The sequence below is a fragment of the Phoca vitulina genome, unplaced genomic scaffold, assembly GCF_004348235.1.
Source record: "Phoca vitulina isolate PV1807 unplaced genomic scaffold, GSC_HSeal_1.0 scaffold42, whole genome shotgun sequence".
Taxonomy (NCBI): Eukaryota; Metazoa; Chordata; class Mammalia; order Carnivora; family Phocidae; genus Phoca; species Phoca vitulina.
Genome location: NW_022589745.1, coordinates 933,456 through 951,323, shown reverse-complemented (window position 1 = coordinate 951,323; position 17,868 = coordinate 933,456). Strand labels below are relative to the sequence as shown.

Sequence of the window (17,868 nt, the reverse complement as noted above, 5' to 3'; positions counted from 1 at the left end):
ATGAATATATGGAAAGTAAGGAAACAGCAAAAGAAGCGTGAACGCTGTTTATTCGTATAATTGAGCACGTTTGAGGAAACACAGGGTCTTACTCTTCATCATTGCTGTGGCTAATCCTATGCTCAGTCTGAAATTGAAGTGTAAGTTCCTCCCCCCTAAATTCACGTAGAGGTTAGAAGACTGAATGAAGGTATTCGTCTACTTACCTATGTGCTGTAGGGAAGGTCACATGGACTTTTTTCCTGCAAAGGCCCACGTACTGCACGGAGGTCACGGCCACGTGGTCAGGCCCCGGGCGTGGAGGGGCCTCGGGCAGAGTCACCGACAGCCGGTCAGTCGTACGGTCTGTGCCGTTTTAATTGTATTTAATCTTAGTATTTGATGATTTCACTTGTTTTCCACACAGTGTAGGAAATCTAGAGAGTTAGTGACATATGAATTTGAAAGGACTTAGGAAACATTTTTTTGAGCAGGAAATCTAGATCTGCAAAAAGTAAAACTGTTTAAAAGCTCTTTCTTTCTTTTCTCTCTCTCCCTCTTTTTTTACACTTGTCTAGATATCTGCACTTTAATCAGATAGAAACTCTGGATCCAGAGTCATTCCGACATTTGCCGAAGCTAGAAAGGCTGTAAGTTGCATTTCCTCCCACCCGCCCGTGTCCGCCCGCGGTCCTGGGCCGTCGCCCCGTCCAGGTTCTGCAGGAGAGAGGAGGCTGTTCAAGCCTCCGAGAACTGGCCGTGCAAAGTCCCTGCTCCTTGTCTCACAATGCAGAGGCGGGACTGACAATTGTCTCTTTGGGAATGGTGATAAAATAGAAAAAAAACCCTAGTTCTTTTCTGGGCTAAATAACATTCTCAGATTCATTTGTATGAAATAATGGAATCACTGAGTAATTTTTTAAAAGCTGATTTATTTGACTGTTGATACTGTTTTCTACTCATATAAGAAGGATTTTTTAAAATCTGGTTTGTTGTATTGTCTCTTTCAACAGATTTTTACATAACAACCGAATCACACATTTGGTTCCAGGAACATTCGATCACTTGGAATCCATGAAAAGACTGTGAGTATGTGTTCAGTGCAGCGGCGTGTCCCCGCGGCCGTCCACCGGTCCCGTGCTGGGCTGTGGAGCGTGGGTCCCTCTCAGGAAGGGGCAGGAGGCCCTGAACCCTTGGAGCTGGTGCGGCTCGGAGCCCCGGTGACTCGGGGACTGTGCCAGCAGACCGACCGGTTCATAGGCGAGCAAGACATTGCTAAAGTCAGTTTTAAATTCTTCAGATTAATTTTTAATCCCATTTTGCCTATTTCAGTGGTGGGATTAAGATCCTCGGAGAAGGACTCTACCCTGTTCCCTGTACTAAGCGTTCCCACAGCTAGACGTTAAGTACGCTGGCCTCCAAATTCTCCAGGCCCCTAAAAATACTTCTTCTTATACCGAATACTTAACTTTACTAGAATAAAGGTATGTGAGTGCTGGCAGAAACAGTTACCGGACGCCTTCCGGTGCTTCCTGTGCTTTGCCCCGTGGCCGTGGGGCTGCTCTGCGGCTGGCCATCCGTCCCCGTCCCGTCCCCGAGGGTGTGAGAGGGGCTCGATGTCAGGAAGTGGAGAATCAGGCTAGGAAGGGTAGTTTCCACGCAGGTACAGTGAACTGAGACAGCCGTCCTCGCTGTTCAGGATTCCTTCTGATAAGGCCGTCAGCCGCCGCACTGAGAACGCGACGTGGGGCCAGGGGTGCGTGGGCCTGGGCCCGTGTGCTCGACCCCACGTCTTCCTGTCTTCCTCCCGTCAGGCGGCTGGACTCCAACGCGCTTCACTGTGACTGTGAAATCCTGTGGCTGGCGGATCTGCTCAAGACCTACGCCCAGTCGGGGAATGCACAGGCGGCCGCCACCTGTGAATATCCTCGACGCATCCAGGGGCGCTCGGTGGCCACCATCACCCCCGAAGAGCTGGACTGTGGTGAGTGAGCAGGACGGAGGGAGGCGTCCGGAGGGCGCAGCACGGGCAGGGCCTGCCTTCGGTGTCGGTGTCCCCAGATCGCGTCTTGGTGGGACCCGACAGCGCGCTCCTTGGCAAAGCTGCTGTCTGCACGAGCATCTGTAAGCAACTGTTGGGTTCCCCAGCTTTCGTTCCCCGTTCCTGGAACGCACTGTGTCTCCCGCTCCCCCCATGGCCGCAGCTGCTGGGCCCGACTCCCGGGTGCTCGCGGGGCGGGGCCCGTGGGGCTGGCAGCGGTCCCTGCCGCCCAGAGCCTCTGCCCGCTGGGCCGTGCCCACGGGCCGCACCGAGAAACGGGTCACGAGAAAAAGGAGCAAAATCCGACGGCAGGGCAGAATCTTGCTTAGAGTGCCCAAGGACTCCTTCGCTTATTATTTTCATTGCAGCACTTTCTGGGGGGTGCTAAAATTAGTTTCTCTAAAGCATCGTCATTTTTAAGTCTTAAAGGTCTGTGTCCTGGAAGCTAGAAGTCCGTAGCTTTCAGCAGTCTCCCGCCCGGGACACGGCTCTCCTGTCCGCATCTGGATTCCTTCATCAGCCGTAGACGTGTGTGCTTCGCTGTGCACGCAGCTGCCTCGGGGTGCGCTGTCGGGGGCCCTGTGCCGCGTGAGCCCATCCTGCTGCCGGGCACGGCGGGTCTCCGGCTGTCGGGGGCCACGCTGTGCAGGAGCAGGGGTACTGGGCGGTGGGACTTCGGGGACAGGACTGGTTCCTGGGACAGAGGCTGGGGCTGCGCGCTCGGCCACCCCTGAGTCTAAACCTGCCCCACACGGCAGATTCCCCCGGGCCAGCCCAGGGTGTCCTCGTCTGGTGTCCGCTCCCTCCTCTGGGGCACAAGCCGCCCGGGCTCCCACTCACCAGCCGGCTCTGACTTTACCCATCGGGACCAGGCTCGGGCGCCACGGGTGTTCTGTCTGCCTCCCCGGCACTGTGGTCGTGGAGAAGGAGAATGTGCAGCACCCACAGGTCCGCAGACTGGAGGAGGCAGCTTGTCTGGCCCGGGGCCGTGGGAGGGGACGCACCCCCGGGGGACGAAGGACAAGGGCTCTGCTGCCCTGCCCTGCATGGTAGAGCTTTCTGCTCTCAGCGTTGCTGTAGCTAAAAAGCATCATTTTCTATTGACTCAAGAACGGCTTTTCACGGAGTGTGCCCTGCACACAGGTCCCTCACCCTCTTGAAGGGTGAGCAGCCACTGGGGCCTTGTTGGGTGCGTGTCTCCACCCAGGCTCTTAGAGGTGGATCTGAGGGTCAGAAAACGCTGGGTAAGGACTCAGCCTGTCTGTGCGGAGAAGCCTGTCTGTCCTTCTTGTGGGAGCATTTGTGCTTGGGATATATGTTTGTTTGGGATTTTCTCGTGAATGTGAGGGATTTGGTTTGGGGTCTTGTTTACTTTTATGGGACCATTTAAGACCCAGAAGATCTCCATTTCCTTCTTGGCACAGAAAGGCCCCGGATCACGTCGGAGCCCCAGGATGCAGACGTCACCTCAGGGAACACCGTGTTCTTCACATGCAGAGCAGAAGGCAACCCCAAGCCCGAGATCATCTGGCTGCGAAACAAGTAAGTCGGGTGCTGGCAGGCTGCCGCGGTGCTCCCTGTCCCCCAGGTGCCCTGTGGGCTCCGCTGTGCACTGACCCCTGCAGACGCCCCTTGACACTTGTTCTCTGCTGCGGAGGGAAAGGTCTAAAGGAGAGAATTTTCTGCTGTAAAGGGGGGGCACTTTGCTCCCCCTGCCAGGGGTGAGGAGTGGGGGGGGGGGCATCTTGGTTCTTGACCTGCCCACGTTCTGTGGCCAGAAACTGGCGGGTCTGGGCACTGGGGCTCCGCAGCTGGACCACTGGGACCAGTCCTCCTGGCTAAGGAGGGGTCCTACCTGCTGGGGACAGCGTCTTCAGGGACGCCCATCAGGCCAACACTTACGTACTTAGCTCCTTGTGCATCTGATTTGCCTCAGGAAACACGAGTCTCCCCGTTGATCCACAAGCATTTTGGGTGTGTGGGGGCAGAGGTGTAGGAGGAGGGTGCTCCAGGGGCCAGCCCCCCAAGGGCCCTGTGTTAACGAGGACACTTTTGGGGGTACGGTGAGAACTGACTCCTCAGAAAGAAACTGTTAACCCGAAAGCACCTTGTCGTGGCTCCTGTGCCCGTTCTCACGGGGACACGGACAGACACTCGCTTGTCGGTGGATCTCGGCTCTCAGCACTTACACTCGGAGCTCGCGGGCCGTGTTTGGTCATGACCGGGCGAGGAGGATGCCCCCCCAGCCATCGTCCCGCCCAGCGCTGGGCTGGTGAGTCCAGCAGCGTTCCCAGAGAAGACGAACGAGTGGAACAGGGATCTTGGCATCGGGAGCCGTCAGGTGCAGGAGGGGAAGACACCTTCCTGCCTGGGTTTGTCGCCATGACCTGGGCCCAGCGCTGCGCAGGGACGGACAGATGCTGGCCCAGCCTTCAGATGACCTGTTACCTTGGATGACTCTGGACTTGTTGAGATTTAAACTCCGGAGTTAACATAGGAGGAATAAGTATGTATTTAAAAGACAGAAAAGCATTGATTCGGCTGAGCCCTTTACACCTGCTTCCATAAATAAACACATTGATAGCAGAAGTTAAAATGTCAGAGCCAAACATAGCAGAGTGAAAGCCCAAAAGCCCTGGGTCTGAAGTCTGGTGCCGGGCTCTCCCTCCACTTGCCAGCCTCTCTATGGGCCTGGCTCACCTGCTGACCTGCCTCACCTGGGGGTCTGCCTCACCTGCTGGTCAGTCTCACCTGGGAGCCTGGCTCACCTGGGGGCCTGGCTCACCTGCTGACCTGCCTCACCTGCTGGTCAGTCTCACCTGGGGGTCTGCCTCACTGGGGGCCTGGCTCACCTGCTGACCTGCCTCACCTGCTGGTCAGTCTCACCTGTGGGCCTGCCCCATTATCTTGAATGAATTTGCCAGAAACCAAGGAAAATGTTTCCTTTGAATTTTTCCCACTATGTTCCTTTTTCCCCTTTGGCAAGAGGACTACTTTAAAACTTTAAAATCTTATAGATTGAACATGTAAATAATAAAGTAAGTTGATGAATTAGAGATGTGGTGGGTCAGCACTTTTTCTAGAAGTACTGACTAAGCCGGAGTCTGTGTGGTAGGGCAGTTTCCTGGACAGGCCAGGTGCCCCGCCTCCAGGTGCCAGGTGCTCAGGGGCTCCTCCTGTGTGGCTCTGGTGTGTCCTCGTGCTTCAAGAACCTGAGTACCAGACTTCTGTCTTTGTAGTAATGAGCTGAGCATGAAGACAGATTCCCGCCTCAACTTGCTGGACGACGGGACCTTGATGATCCAGAACACACAGGAGACGGACCAGGGGATTTACCAGTGCATGGCCAAAAATGTGGCCGGGCAGGTGAAGACACAGGAGGTCACCCTCAGGTACTTTGGGTCTCCAGGTACGTGCAGAACATGGTATACAAGCCTCCCCCAGAACGGCCCTTGCTCACCACGCCCAGCCGGGTAGGGATGCGGGCAGGACGTGGGCGGGACGGGGGCAGGACCAGGGTAGGGACGCGGGCGGGATGTGGGCGGGACGTGGGCAGGACCAGGGTAGGGATGTGGGCGGGATGTGGGCGGGACTTGGGCAGGACCAGGGTAGGGGTGTGGGCGGGATGTGGGCGGGACATGGGCAGGATCAGGGTAGGGATGTGGGCGGGACATGGGCAGGACCAGGGTAGGGACGCGGGCGGGATGTGGGCGGGACTTGGGTGCAGTGGTCTACAACCAAGCACCCTCAGCCACAGCCGTGCAAGCGTGGTCCTAGGTCACCCGCAACCTTTGCTCTGCCTTAAAAAAAAAAAGTACACGGACTGACATTTTCTTGAAGGAGTCCATTTGTATTTGTTGCCATGAGCAGTATGTTTAGATTTGCACGTTCTGCATCTTACTTGAGACTGTTTGTCCAGTCTTTTCTGAGTTCCGAGCCTTCCTTTGGCATAATTACCGTCCTTCTTCCATTTCCCGCTTCCAGTTTGGAAGTCACACGGCGTCCTCTGTGCTGGTGGTTGGCCTACCGCGTTCTTAGGTTATCAGAGTCAAAGTTACCCCCTTCCGCTGTGTCCAGGATGGGCTGAGTTCTGTTTTCCCAGTGTGTGAAACACTCACTAGCGCCTGGCCGTGATGTCTTTCCCACTTTCAAATCCCGTTGTTTCTTTCTGCATCTCTGCTGTTCCGTGGCGCCATGTCCTTCCCCCCAGTGGCGTGGGGGCCGGGCAGCATCCCCACGCGAGGACCAGCTTTCGGGTGACAAAGCCTGGAGTGAGATTCACTTCTCCCTCCACTGATTTTGGCTGTCTGTCACCGAGGGGCAGCTCGTGGGTCAGCCGGACTCGGAGCTTCCTGGGTGGCGTCGTGTTGGGCCTCGCCTTGGGCTGTCCTGATGCCGCTTCTCATGTGTCGACTTGAGCACGTGTCCTCCCGGTGGGTTCTTGTCCCTGCCAACGGCTTCATGCTCTAGCTTGCCGTGCTCCGGAAATGCTAGTATTAGGATCATTTCTGCATTTCCTATCCTCTGCTCTTCCTTAGATATGTGGGTGACGGAGCTTCAACGTTAACCAACATGAAAGACGCAGAAATGTGTTTCCTGCTTCTTGCCTCACCCACTAAATTCCTACCTCCATCCCCACTCCCCCAAATTCCGGCCAGTGCCGCCTCCTTCATCCCTGCCTCACTGGTCTTTAGTACGTCACTTCTCTTACACTTTCCTTTGGGAAAGTGGGAGTCGTTACCTGGTGGGAACGTGATCTATTTAACTGGTTCTTTAGCAGGAATACCTGAGGGTTTTTCCCCCCAGGTCTTTTGCTATTTCAAGTCCATGTCGCTTTACCCAAAACCTCTTCGGCCTGCTATCGTTTGGAAATCAGAAATCTGGGAAATTTCAGCAGGCCACCTGGTGCATGGTCTTCTGAGCCGCCTGGCGCTGCCGCGGGGTCCCGGGTCCCACCCTGTCGTCAGCGTCCACGGCGAACTGTGTGAATAGTCACAGCACGTGGGATAAGTGAAGACTGTAAATGCCTCATGCCAGATAGATCCAGTTTTAGAAATAAGTGATGAAAAAGTATTTTGTTTTAGGAGCATTTCTGGATTCTAGAATTGGGGAGAAGGGTGTTGGCCTGAATATGCATCACAGGAATGTTTTAAAAACCTCCCTTTTTGAGTACATACATTGCTTTCCATGTTTGTAAGCTCCTAGCAGAGTAACTTCTGGGTGAAAGGGTGCATGGACCGCGGCGGTCCTGACGTGCGCGTCTGAGCCGGCCCGCAGTGGGGACGGCAGCCGTGGACACCGCCTGCTAGTGAGTTCTGTTCTGCAGACTCCCTCACAAAACCTGCATTACTAAGGGTGTGGATTTTTCTTCTGGATTCAGAGCTGAAAAGTACTATCTTAGTGTAGTTTTAATTTATATTTTTGGTTTGGGGAGGGAAATTGCTTATTTTTATATGTTCTAAATATAGTTTAAAAGCAGTATTTTATGCCAGGAAAAACCTCTAGCCAAGTCTGACCAGACTGACCCGCTGTACTTAGAATCAACAGAAGTGGGGGTTCTCCCTGGGGCTCAGGCCGCACTGAGGGAGGCAGGGGCCATCTGTGAGGCGCTGGCCGCCCGCCCCGAGCCCCGGGCCACGCTCACCCTCGCTGCTGGCACGATTTCTGACACGGGAAAGAAGATGAGAGCGCGTTCTGATTCAGTCGTGTTTGCTTTACTTACTTTAAGGGCCGCAGACGGAACGAAGATAGAACGACCCAAGCAAAATGCCGTTGCTGACCTGGAGGGAATTAACGCAGAACTTGTGTTTCATTGTGACAGCTCGACCCGCTTTTGTAATCCAGCCACAGAACACGGAGGTGCTGGTCGGGGAGAGTGTCACCCTGGAGTGCAGTGCCACGGGCCACCCTCCGCCGCGGATCACCTGGACCAAAGGGGACCGCACGCCCCTGCCCGAGGACCCTCGCGTGAGCATCACCCCGTCTGGCGGCCTCTACATACAGAACGTCCTGCAGGATGACAGCGGGGAGTACACCTGCTTCGCATCCAACGGCGTGGACAGCATCCACGCCGCGGCTCTGATCATCGTCCAGGGTGGGTCAGGGCGCCCGTCCGTGCACGCGCAGACCCTCGCCCGGCAGCCCTCCCCGCACAGACCCCGCCCCGCCCGCCATCCCCACCCTGCGCCGGCAAGTTGCTTTATGTTTCCAGCATGCTTCCCGCATCTCCCGTCCTGACTTGGTGGTAGGTGTGTTTTCTGAACGGAGGCTTCAGGAGGCTTGTATTTCGGGGCTTTATTTCTGGCTGTTATCTGTGGCTGAGAGGACCTGTGGTGTTGAGACCTCAGCTGGGTATTTCCAGATGTCCCAGGCGACTCCATGGTGAGCTTCTTAGTTTAGAAATAAATTGCAAAGTGGGGCATTTGTGTGGAAGCTCTAGACCGCAAAGTGCGAACTACGGAGAAATCAGTGTCCCCTGCTTCTCTGTCTTCACGGGCCCCTCCCGCCTGCAGGGAAGCGGCCTCACGCACAGTCTGTTGTGAGTCCCCCCACTGGCCCCTCCGCACAGGTGAGCACGCGGCCCTGGCGTCTGGTCCTTCCTTCTGTAGAGATGGGACTGGTCTGGATTTGGGGCTGGGACTCGGCCCCGTGGTAGTGAAGCAGCCCTGTCCCCACACAGCTGTTACGTGACGCTTGCCCGCTCCAGGTGCTGCCTGAGGTCCGACGGCCAGAGGGACCTTCGGGTCTCCTGACCGCCGCGGGCAGAAGCCGGCCTCCATCCCCTCCATCCACACCGTCCGTGCGGTCAGCCCGCGGCGCGTCGACCTAGCACAGGCCCCGGCAGGGGGCCGGGAAACACCGCTGTTGGACGCTCTTTCTGCCGTCGTGCCCTTCCCTGTGCTCGTCCCCCGCTCGCGGACGCTCCCCTGCTTGCAGACGCGCCCCCTGCTGCGCAGGTTCTTGGAGCCCTGGCGACGCTGACGCTAGCTTACGGCATCTGTGCCCAGAGCTGCCTTTGAAATGTTGTTTCCGATGTCTTCCTTCCGGAAGCTCTTCCCCAATTCACCGTGACACCTGCAGACAGAGCTGTGATCGAGGGTCAGACAGTCGATTTCCAGTGCGAGGCCAAGGGCTACCCACAGCCGGTCATCGCGTGGACGAAAGGAGGTGAGCTGGCCCGGCACTTGCTGGGACGTGCTCCACACTCGGGGGCACGTCTGCCTGCCGTGCCCAGGCCGTGAGCGGGGGTGGGGACGGTCCGCGTCTGCGTGTTCCGGCTGCAGGCCTGGCCCACGGCTACGGTGGGGACACGCAGGGAGGACTGTCCTTCCCGAGGATGCGGGTGGCCTTCTGCCTTCTGTCTCCCTCGCCTCCCAGATGGTGGCCTGTCTTGCCTTTAATGTACACTTAATTAACATCTTGATGAAGTTTCATAGCAGATAGGATAGAACTTTCTGGAAACTGCCATAGCATTTGTTTGAAGCTCAGTGTCACTTCATTCTCTGGGGCTGTCACGCCGTCTCCATCCGAGGTCACACGGGTGATCACACTGATTCTTAGGGGGCGACCCCCGCCACCCCCGTTCTGCTCTAGCTGGTGAGCTCCTGGCCAGATGACGATGAAGACAGACTTCCCCGAGGGCGCCGGCAGCCTGGCTGGGAAGGTCTAGGGGAGGGGAGGTGGCCTCAGGGCTCTGTCCTGGAATTGACCTTGAGGACCTGCCCAGGGGCTCTGCCTTGAACCAGAGGGCCGCTCGCCGCCTTCCTCCCCTGAGGAGCAAGCACCCTGGGTGGGCAGGTGCGTGAGCACCTAGCACCTGGACTTCCGTGCCCCTGGCGGGAGGGGCCGTGTGCTGGCACCTCACCAGGGTGTCCTGTGCTTTTGCATAACTCCAGCCCCCCAGCCCCTCCCCAGCAGTCCCTCCCCAACGGCCCCCGGTGTCCCGGCTCCTGCATCTCTCTTATCTGCTCCTCCTGCTTCTGGGGAGTTTCTAAGAGGCAGGGCGGCTCTGTTTGTCCCTGACCTGGCGGCTCCCAGCTGGTATGGAATGTCGCTCAGGAGGTGCCGAGCCCTGCTGCCCCTGACTCGGGCAGAGACCAGTCCGTCCCACTGTTCCGTTTGCTCCGAGAAAGTTCTGCTGCACCCAGCCTTGCTGAGTCCGAGTGGCCCACTCTGTGTCCATGCCTTTCAGGGAGCCAGCTGTCCGTGGACAGGAGGCACCTGGTGCTCTCGTCAGGAACGCTCCGGATCTCGGCTGTGGCTCTGCACGACCAGGGCCAGTACGAGTGCCAGGCCGTCAACATCATCGGCTCCCAGAGGGCCGTGGCCCACCTGACCGTGCAGCCCAGAGGTACGCGGCGCTGGCCCCTCCTGGTGGACGGACTGCTTTGTGCAGACCTGCTTTCGGGAAAGGCGGGCCTTCGGCAGCCAGCACTCACAGCTTAGGGCAGGAGCTGGTGAGGTGAGGGCTTGCGGTCTGCTCTTGAGACCCGGCCCCTCAGGTGGAGGGCGGGCAGCCGGCAGACCATCTCCCCTTCCCTCCGGCCCCTGTGCTCTGTGCAGACCGAGTTGGGAGGCAGAGGGAGGGCCCAATGCTGGCCGAGAGTGCCCTGGGCCTGCCCTGGCTGAGGACGAGGGGCCTGTGCTCTTAGGAGGCGTTTGGTATGAATGACGAGTGTCCCGGGTTCTCCTCCTCGGTCAGCTCATTGTCCCTTGCTTTGCAGTCACGCCGGTGTTTGCCAGCATTCCAAGCGACATGACGGTGGAGGTGGGCACCAACGTGCAGCTCCCCTGCAGCTCCCAGGGGGAGCCCGAGCCCGTCATCACCTGGAACAAGGTACCGCCCGTGGGGGGCGGGGCACGGGTGTGGCAGGTGCCCGCCAGCTCACGGCTTCTCCGCACCGTCCGGAGCAGAGAAAGCATCCTCACCACAGCCCGAGTTAAACGATGCTGAGGGATCCCTACTAACAAAACCAGAAGCAAACAAACCCGCATTCTCTTTTTCACGTTCTTCTCAGTGACAAAGCAATGAAAACCCTCCGGTTAGATCCATGGCCCCATCGTCAGTGGAGAGGTTTTTTGTTGTTGTTCCATTTTCCTGGGTTGCTTTTGTGAAGCCCAGTAGAAAATTGCATCCCGGTGTTTAGCCATTATGAACGAGGGTTTCAACAGGACATGTGTCCCTGGAGGACAGGGTGGCCATGGGCAGGGGGCCCCCACAGGGAGGTTTGAGTTCTGGGGGACACCCTGGCCCTCTCCCGCGTCCCCCCACTGCCCAGATCTCACCTGCCCTCTGCCGGGACCATGTGTGGCCGTCTCGCTGTCCCGGTAGGCTTGTTCTTGTCCTTCCTCCGCCAGGCCCGTCGCCTGCCCTTCTCAGGGGTGGCTCAGATGTCCTGTCGCCCAGAAGACCTTGCCCAGGGCCCTTCTCCGTCACTGGGTGCCCGCGCTCTCTGCCTTTCCCACTTTTGTGCACATCCCACGGGGGATTGTGTGCCCCCAACCCCTGATCCTGGAGAATCCAAGGGACTTGGTCTCTGTCTTAATCTTTTCTGGATCTTTCACAAGAGTTTAAGAAAAGTTCCTCTCAGTAAATTGGACTAAATCCTCTCTTCTCTCCAGTTTTGGATAGATCCGAGCGTAGCTTCTAGGCCATGTGCATCTGTGAGGTGCTGAGAGTGGTCCCCCCACCCCCAGGTAAAACAACTTCTGCTTCTTGGTCTCGTTCCTAGTATCATTCCTGTTCTGCTTTGCTCCAGGATGGGGTTCAGGTGACGGAAAGTGGGAAATTTCACATTAGCCCCGAGGGGTTCCTGACCATCCACGATGTCGGGACGGCGGACGCAGGCCGCTATGAGTGCGTGGCCCGGAACACCATCGGGCAGGCCTCCGTCAGCATGGTGCTCAGCGTGAGCGGTGAGTCCCTGTGGCCCGTGTGGACATTCCCCGGCGTGGGCTCACAGGCGGGAGGGGGCACCCGGCCTGGGGCATTTGCAGACCCACCATCTGATTCTCGGAAGGCAGCGCGTCCCTGGTTGTCGGGGGAACACGCCAGGGCCCTGGCACCACACACTCTTGCTGCCGCCCCGGGACTGCAGGCCAGTGTGGTCACGTGCCCTGTGGTCAAGGCTCTCCGTGAGCGCGGTTTAGTGGTGGGCATGGCCGTCTTCCAAACCCACTCAAATTCGACAGTGTGTAATTTACGGTCCCCATTTGGCAGGCGTGTGCCCCTCTGCCGTGCTCACTTGCTCCGGATGGGGCCCCCGTCTTCCCGGGATGAGTGTCCTTAATCAGGGGCAGCTCCCTGCCCTGCACCCTGCCAACCACGCTGGTCCAGCGTCTGCGTCTGCCCCTCACCTGCTTCCTTCACCTCTTCTGTCTGCACGGCCATCTCCCTGAAAGGGCAGGTCCCGTGACCTGTCGCTGATGCTTCCCACTGTTGTAGTGCCAGGGTGAAACCGCATCCTTAGGGCTGACCCCCACCCGCGCCCCAGGCACGTCCCCTCTAGCTTCCCTGTGCCTTCTGGGCGGCCCGTCCTGAGTGCCCACACTTGGGTCTGTGCTTCTGCCTTTCCCACCACAGCTCACCCACCCGCCTTTCCCACGGGCTTGTGAGCGCCCCAGGTGGGGCGGGTCTGCTTGGGCTGGGTGCCCAGCACCCCCGGAGCCTGAAGCCTGTAGGCACTTGCCAGACGGGAACCATAAGGGAATAACCGGGAGCCTGGTTTTGGGTGTTTTTTTTAGGGAAAATGTTATTTTCCCACTATATATGGTGTGTGAAATGGATGTAAAACTCAATTGATGAATTCTATAACTTTTTTTTAAATGACAATTTTTGATACCTAAAAATAATGTTACTTTGATGTGAATTAGTCATATATATGAGATTTAAAGATAATCTCCCACCCACAATCCCACCTCCAAGAAATAATCTCTATTAACGTTTTGGTGAATTTCTTTTATTTCTTCTAAAGATAGTTTGTTTTCAAATTATTTTTGTGATCATTGCTTAGAGAACAACAAATCCGTCATGCGTAATAATGAAATATTGGAGTCACAAAATTGTGTAAAATTATCTGATCTGTTTGTCTGCCACTTAGCATAAAAGTATTAGGTTCCAAAAATTAGTACATTTGGCCCCGTTTGAGACACACCGAGGTGGGGGTTGTGCCGGGGGAAAGGCCGCTGGGCATGTTTCAGCCGTGTGGAGGGGCCCGCCGACAGCGGTGAGTGGGCTGGGCCTGCGGAGCGCGCAGGGGTGGCCGCACCCGGCTCTGGGCAGGGCTGGGCGTCAGGCGCTGTCGGGGGCCCGAGGGGTGAGTCGGGCGGCACCTTCCGGCTCAGCGCAGAGATGCTGGTGGCGGACAGGGACGAGAAGCAGGCTGGAAGAGCGATCCGACCCTGAGAGTCGGGGTTGGGGGAGGCCGTCGCAGAGGACCACCCCGAGCAAGCAAACTCTGAGACGTAGAGCCGCGTGGCATGGCCAGTGTGAAGCCTGAGGTCGGACGAGCCGAAAGCCGGAGGCCAGTGGAGGAATCGGGGAGGCCAGGCTGGTCTGGGGCCTTGTTGGCCACTCCGTGGTTTGGTTTTTATTCCGCGTATGTTGGAAGCCCCTGGAAAGTTCTGAGCAGGGCGTCTGTGAGCCGGCTGCTCTCCTCAACGGTGACGTTGGCCGTAAGGGACGGTGAGTGTGGAGGGGGAGGGGAGAACGGTGGCCGCCAGCACCAGAACCGGTGGTGCCACGCCGCAGGTCTGACGGGCCTGCCGACGGCGGACGGGGCCTGGCACCGTGGGCACCATCCGCTGACCGGCAGCCACGCCCGGGCCGCTCTGGCGCGAGGCATCTGGCGGGGAAGGAGCAAGCAGCCAGACGCATGAGTAACGCAGTAACGTAACGGACGACTTCCTGTTTTCCCAGTTCCTGATGTCAGTCGAAATGGGGACCCGTTCGTGGCCACATCGATTGTTGAAGCGATTGCGACCGTGGACAGAGCCATCAACTCGACCCGCACGCACCTGTTTGACAGGTACCGTGGGGGCGGGGGCGGGTGTGGACCTCTGCTCGCTCAGCCTCTGGGTAGAACAGAGCTGTGACCTGTTTCGTCCGAGGGAAAACCTTTTAATTTAAAAATCATAATCAACGTTGGCATCAAGTTTTGTGGGGTTCGGACAACAAAAGACACGTCCTTTCTGAGTAGAAGCGGAACCAGGATTCACAAATGAGGCATTTTTAGAAAATCTGAACTCGTTCCATGGGCTTGTTAATGAGTGATTTGGCAAGAACAAAATCTCTCGGGCTGTAGCGTATTTGTTACGTTGGTAATTCCGAAGTGTTTTATTCTGCATTGTAACTAAAACAGATTGTGTTTCCTCTATTGACTTAATTATTTGTTTTTAGTGTCTTTGTTTTTGTTTGTGTTCGATGCCTTCCGCTTGGGACGAGTGAGGTACGATACATCGTGTCTCTAGAAAAGTAGCTCCAGAACTATTTAGTGGTAATAATTATAGTTTTGGATGTGAGTGATTCTTGTCCTCAAAAGTTGGTTCTGTTCTTCCCTGTGTGCCCCTCAACCCGACAGCCGGCCCCGATCTCCCAACGACCTGCTGGCCTTGTTCCGGTACCCGAGGGACCCCTACACCGTGGAGCAGGCGCGCGCCGGGGAGATATTTGAGCGGACCTTGCAGCTCATTCAGGAGCACGTGCAGCACGGCCTGATGGTCGACCTGAACGGAACAAGTCAGTCCCGGGCCCCCCCTCCCCTGAGTGCTGGGCCGCACGGCTGTGGGGCCTTCCCGGGAGCCGTTCCCGCATCCCCGTGTCTGAGGGAGCACTCGGTGGGCCAGGCCTGGGCTGCCCCACAGCCACCGCCTCGGGTGCCCTGACGCGCAGCTGGACCGTGCGCTGCCCTGAGCCCCAGGCTGGGCGGGTCGGGCCCCCGTGACCCGGCAGGCTAGCCGCGAATCCGTGAGGCCGTGCGCCTGGGATGCAGGGTTGCGGCTGCTGGGAAGGAGGCTCCTGGTGCTTGGGCGTTCGGGAGGCGGCTGCAGAGCCCGCCCTGGTGCTGTGTGGACGGAGGGAGCCTGACGGCCCTCCCGCAGCCTGTCCGCGCAGAGCCAGCCGGGCGCAGCGCTCTCAAGGGCGCCAGAGGCCCGGGGTTTCTCCTGTGTGGAAGCATCCCTTCAACGGCGAGTGTTCATTTAAAGCGTTGTGGGAGCGCGTGCGCACCGTCCCCTCACTGGGGGTCAGGCTCTGGGCTTTCCACGGGGTTTTCTGACTCGTCTTCGGGGAGCCCATCCTGCCCGCAGGACAGAAATGTCCCTCAAGAACTGAGTGTTCTTAGATACGAACGTGTGGCGTGAAGATGTGGAAGCCCGGCCCTCTGTTTCCTGGGAGGAGAGGAAGCGCCCGGGCCGCCCTCAGTCCTGCCCCGGCTTGGGGCTGAGCTTCCCGGCGCTGCCGTGTAGACATGTAGACCGTGGCGCCGCCTCGTCCTCCTGGGGGCACCGGCCTCGGTTGGGGGCCATGTGGACGATTCCACTCCTTGGACCGACCAGCCTGGCCTCGCGGGTGCCCCTGGGGAGAAACGGGGGGGCCCCGCCTTCTCTGCACTCGCCTGTGTTGGGGGCACTTCCCCCCTTCAGGCCCGGGAATGGGGCAGGGACATGTGGGACATGTGGCCTTGTCCCCGTGGCGCCTCCCCGTGCTCCCGGCCATCGGTCGTACAGGACCACACGCTGCCGAGCGTGGAGGGTCCGTGGAGTGCGCGGTGCTCCTTCTCCCCGCTGTGGCCTCCCTCCGTCGGTTGGTTCATCGTTCCCGTGTTGAGTGTGGCCGTGGTGGCCCCCACAGGCGGCCCCGAGACCTTGTGCGGCCACCTGCAGAGGCAGAGCCCGTCTGCCGTGGTTCTCGTGCAGGACGGCGTGCTCACCTCCTGCGACACGTGCTTTTACAGAAAAATGTGGAGACCTGGACAGAGAGCAGAAACTAAAGTGACTCAGCCGAGCAGGGGCGCACGGCTCTGGGCCGTCCTGGGGATATTTGCGGGTGAGCAGGCCGCTCACGCGGCTGCAGTAGGTGGACACGCAGGCGGGGGCGCGAGCGCGGTTTGGGTTCTCGATCTGAAGGGGCTCCTGAGGCAAGAGGATGGACTTGTCTTGGTCTGTGTGATATGGGAGCCATGGGGCTTCTTGTAGACAAGTGATCCGGTCACATGGATCAGGTCATTGGGTGGCCCTGCCACAGAGGGGGAAGGGCAGTGCGGGAAACCAGACAGGTGTCTGTTGGGGGTTCTAGGGTGGCAGGCATCCGTGGGGTGGCCCAGGCGGGCCCGGGGCGGCAGGAGTCCGTGGGGTGGCCAAGGCGGGCCTGGGGTGGCAGGTGTCCCCAGGCGGGTCCGGGGTGGCAGGCATCTGCGGGGTGGCCCAGGCAGGCCCGGGGCGGCAGGCGACCGCGGGGTGGCCCAGGGAGGTCCGGGGCGGCAGGCGTCCGCGGGGTGGCCCAGGCGGGTCCGGGGTGGCAGGCATCCGCGGGGTGGCCCAGGCGGGTCCGGGGCGGCAGGCGTCCGCGGCGTGGCCCAGGCGGGCCCGGGGCGGCAGGCGTCCGTGGGGTGGCCAAGGCGGGCCTGGGGTGGCAGGTGTCCCCAGGCGGGTCCGGGGTGGCAGGCGTCCATGGGGTGGCCCAGGAGAGAGGAAAGTGTTGGCACCAGGGTGGCCGGTGAGAGGTTTGGATTCCAGGTGCCTTGAAGGCAGAGGTGACATAGTCACTTGTGGCCTGGATGTGGAGGGGTCAGGTGATGGGGTCTCAGCCCCAGGGGCCGGAAGGCCAGAGGTGACACTTAGTGACGTGGGGAAGCTGGTGGAGGACCAGGTTAGAGGCTGGGGAGGGGCTGTCTCACCTCCAGAAGCTCCAGGCGTGCACAGGAGACATTGGTCTCCAGGGGCACCTGGGTCCTGGTTCCACAAACCCCAGTGTCCTAACTCACCCCAGAAGAAAACGTTTGAGCCTCCGCAAACAGTCCTCCCGGCATCTGTCGGGTCATGAAATAGTTTTCTTCCTTATTCTCAGGTTCATGTTTCAGTATTTTCACTGGTAGTTACTTGTTTGCATTCGGAGGTAGTTTTCATTTCTAAAGCAAAGCACAGTGGACAAGGATGGTCAAAAATGGTCAGGGCAGTTCGCAGAATTCCTGGTGAATAGCTCATAATCCAGAACTTACGTATGCGCTGCAGTGATCGGCCCGCCCGGTTTTGTAGGAAGGCGTGGTTTGGCAGCATTTTATCAGCGATGCTTTAGAAGCTCCGTCTATCAAAGCACAGCAAGCACGTGTGAGCTCACAGGCCGCCTGTCGTGTCCAGCCTGGGCCGGTGGCTGGCGCCGCAACCCCTGGAGAGAGGGACAGTGCGGACCCGGGCTTGTCCACGAGCCCCCGACCCCTGGGGCTTCTGAGACTTCCTGAGCTGACAGAACAGAGCCAGACATCCCCGTCTCCCATCCCCGTGTCTGGGAGGTGCTTGCTGACAGAGTTTTCAGGTCTAATTGAGCCCAAACACCCTGGCGGCGCATCCTCTCATGCAGCCCGCCAGCTCCCATTTCTGACTGGGACACCTCCCCGCCTCCAGCTCCGTGGGGGGTTCAGACGCCGCCCCCACAAACTGGAACTGGTTCGGTTTCTTTAAGTGTAGGCAGAGTCCATCTTGATCTGCTCTGAGCAGATACTTTGGAAATAAGTAGTGGTGAGCAGGTGCCCAGCACTGTGGGCCGGCATGTGGGCGGGAGGGTGCGTGTGCGAGCCCGTGCGCCCCTGCGTGTGAGCGTGTGAGCGTGGGTGCGTGCGCGAGCCCGTGCGCCC

At 58.6% G+C, this 17,868-nt stretch overlaps 1 protein-coding gene across 2 annotated transcripts in view; it reads left to right on the top strand.

Annotated features, from left to right (window-relative positions):
- PXDN (peroxidasin) overlaps positions 1-17,868 on the top strand; it is a 76,352-nt gene that overhangs the window by 43,148 nt on the left and 15,336 nt on the right. For both annotated transcript variants that reach the window (XM_032430027.1, XM_032430028.1), the window contains exons 5-16: positions 558-629; positions 993-1,064; positions 1,794-1,963; positions 3,445-3,562; positions 5,260-5,429; positions 7,842-8,114; positions 9,071-9,187; positions 10,212-10,370; positions 10,744-10,856; positions 11,779-11,935; positions 13,938-14,046; positions 14,599-14,756. In XM_032430027.1, coding sequence (XP_032285918.1) covers positions 558-629; positions 993-1,064; positions 1,794-1,963; positions 3,445-3,562; positions 5,260-5,429; positions 7,842-8,114; positions 9,071-9,187; positions 10,212-10,370; positions 10,744-10,856; positions 11,779-11,935; positions 13,938-14,046; positions 14,599-14,756 — 1,688 coding nt within the window. The remainder of the gene's footprint in view (positions 1-557; positions 630-992; positions 1,065-1,793; positions 1,964-3,444; positions 3,563-5,259; positions 5,430-7,841; positions 8,115-9,070; positions 9,188-10,211; positions 10,371-10,743; positions 10,857-11,778; positions 11,936-13,937; positions 14,047-14,598; positions 14,757-17,868) is intronic.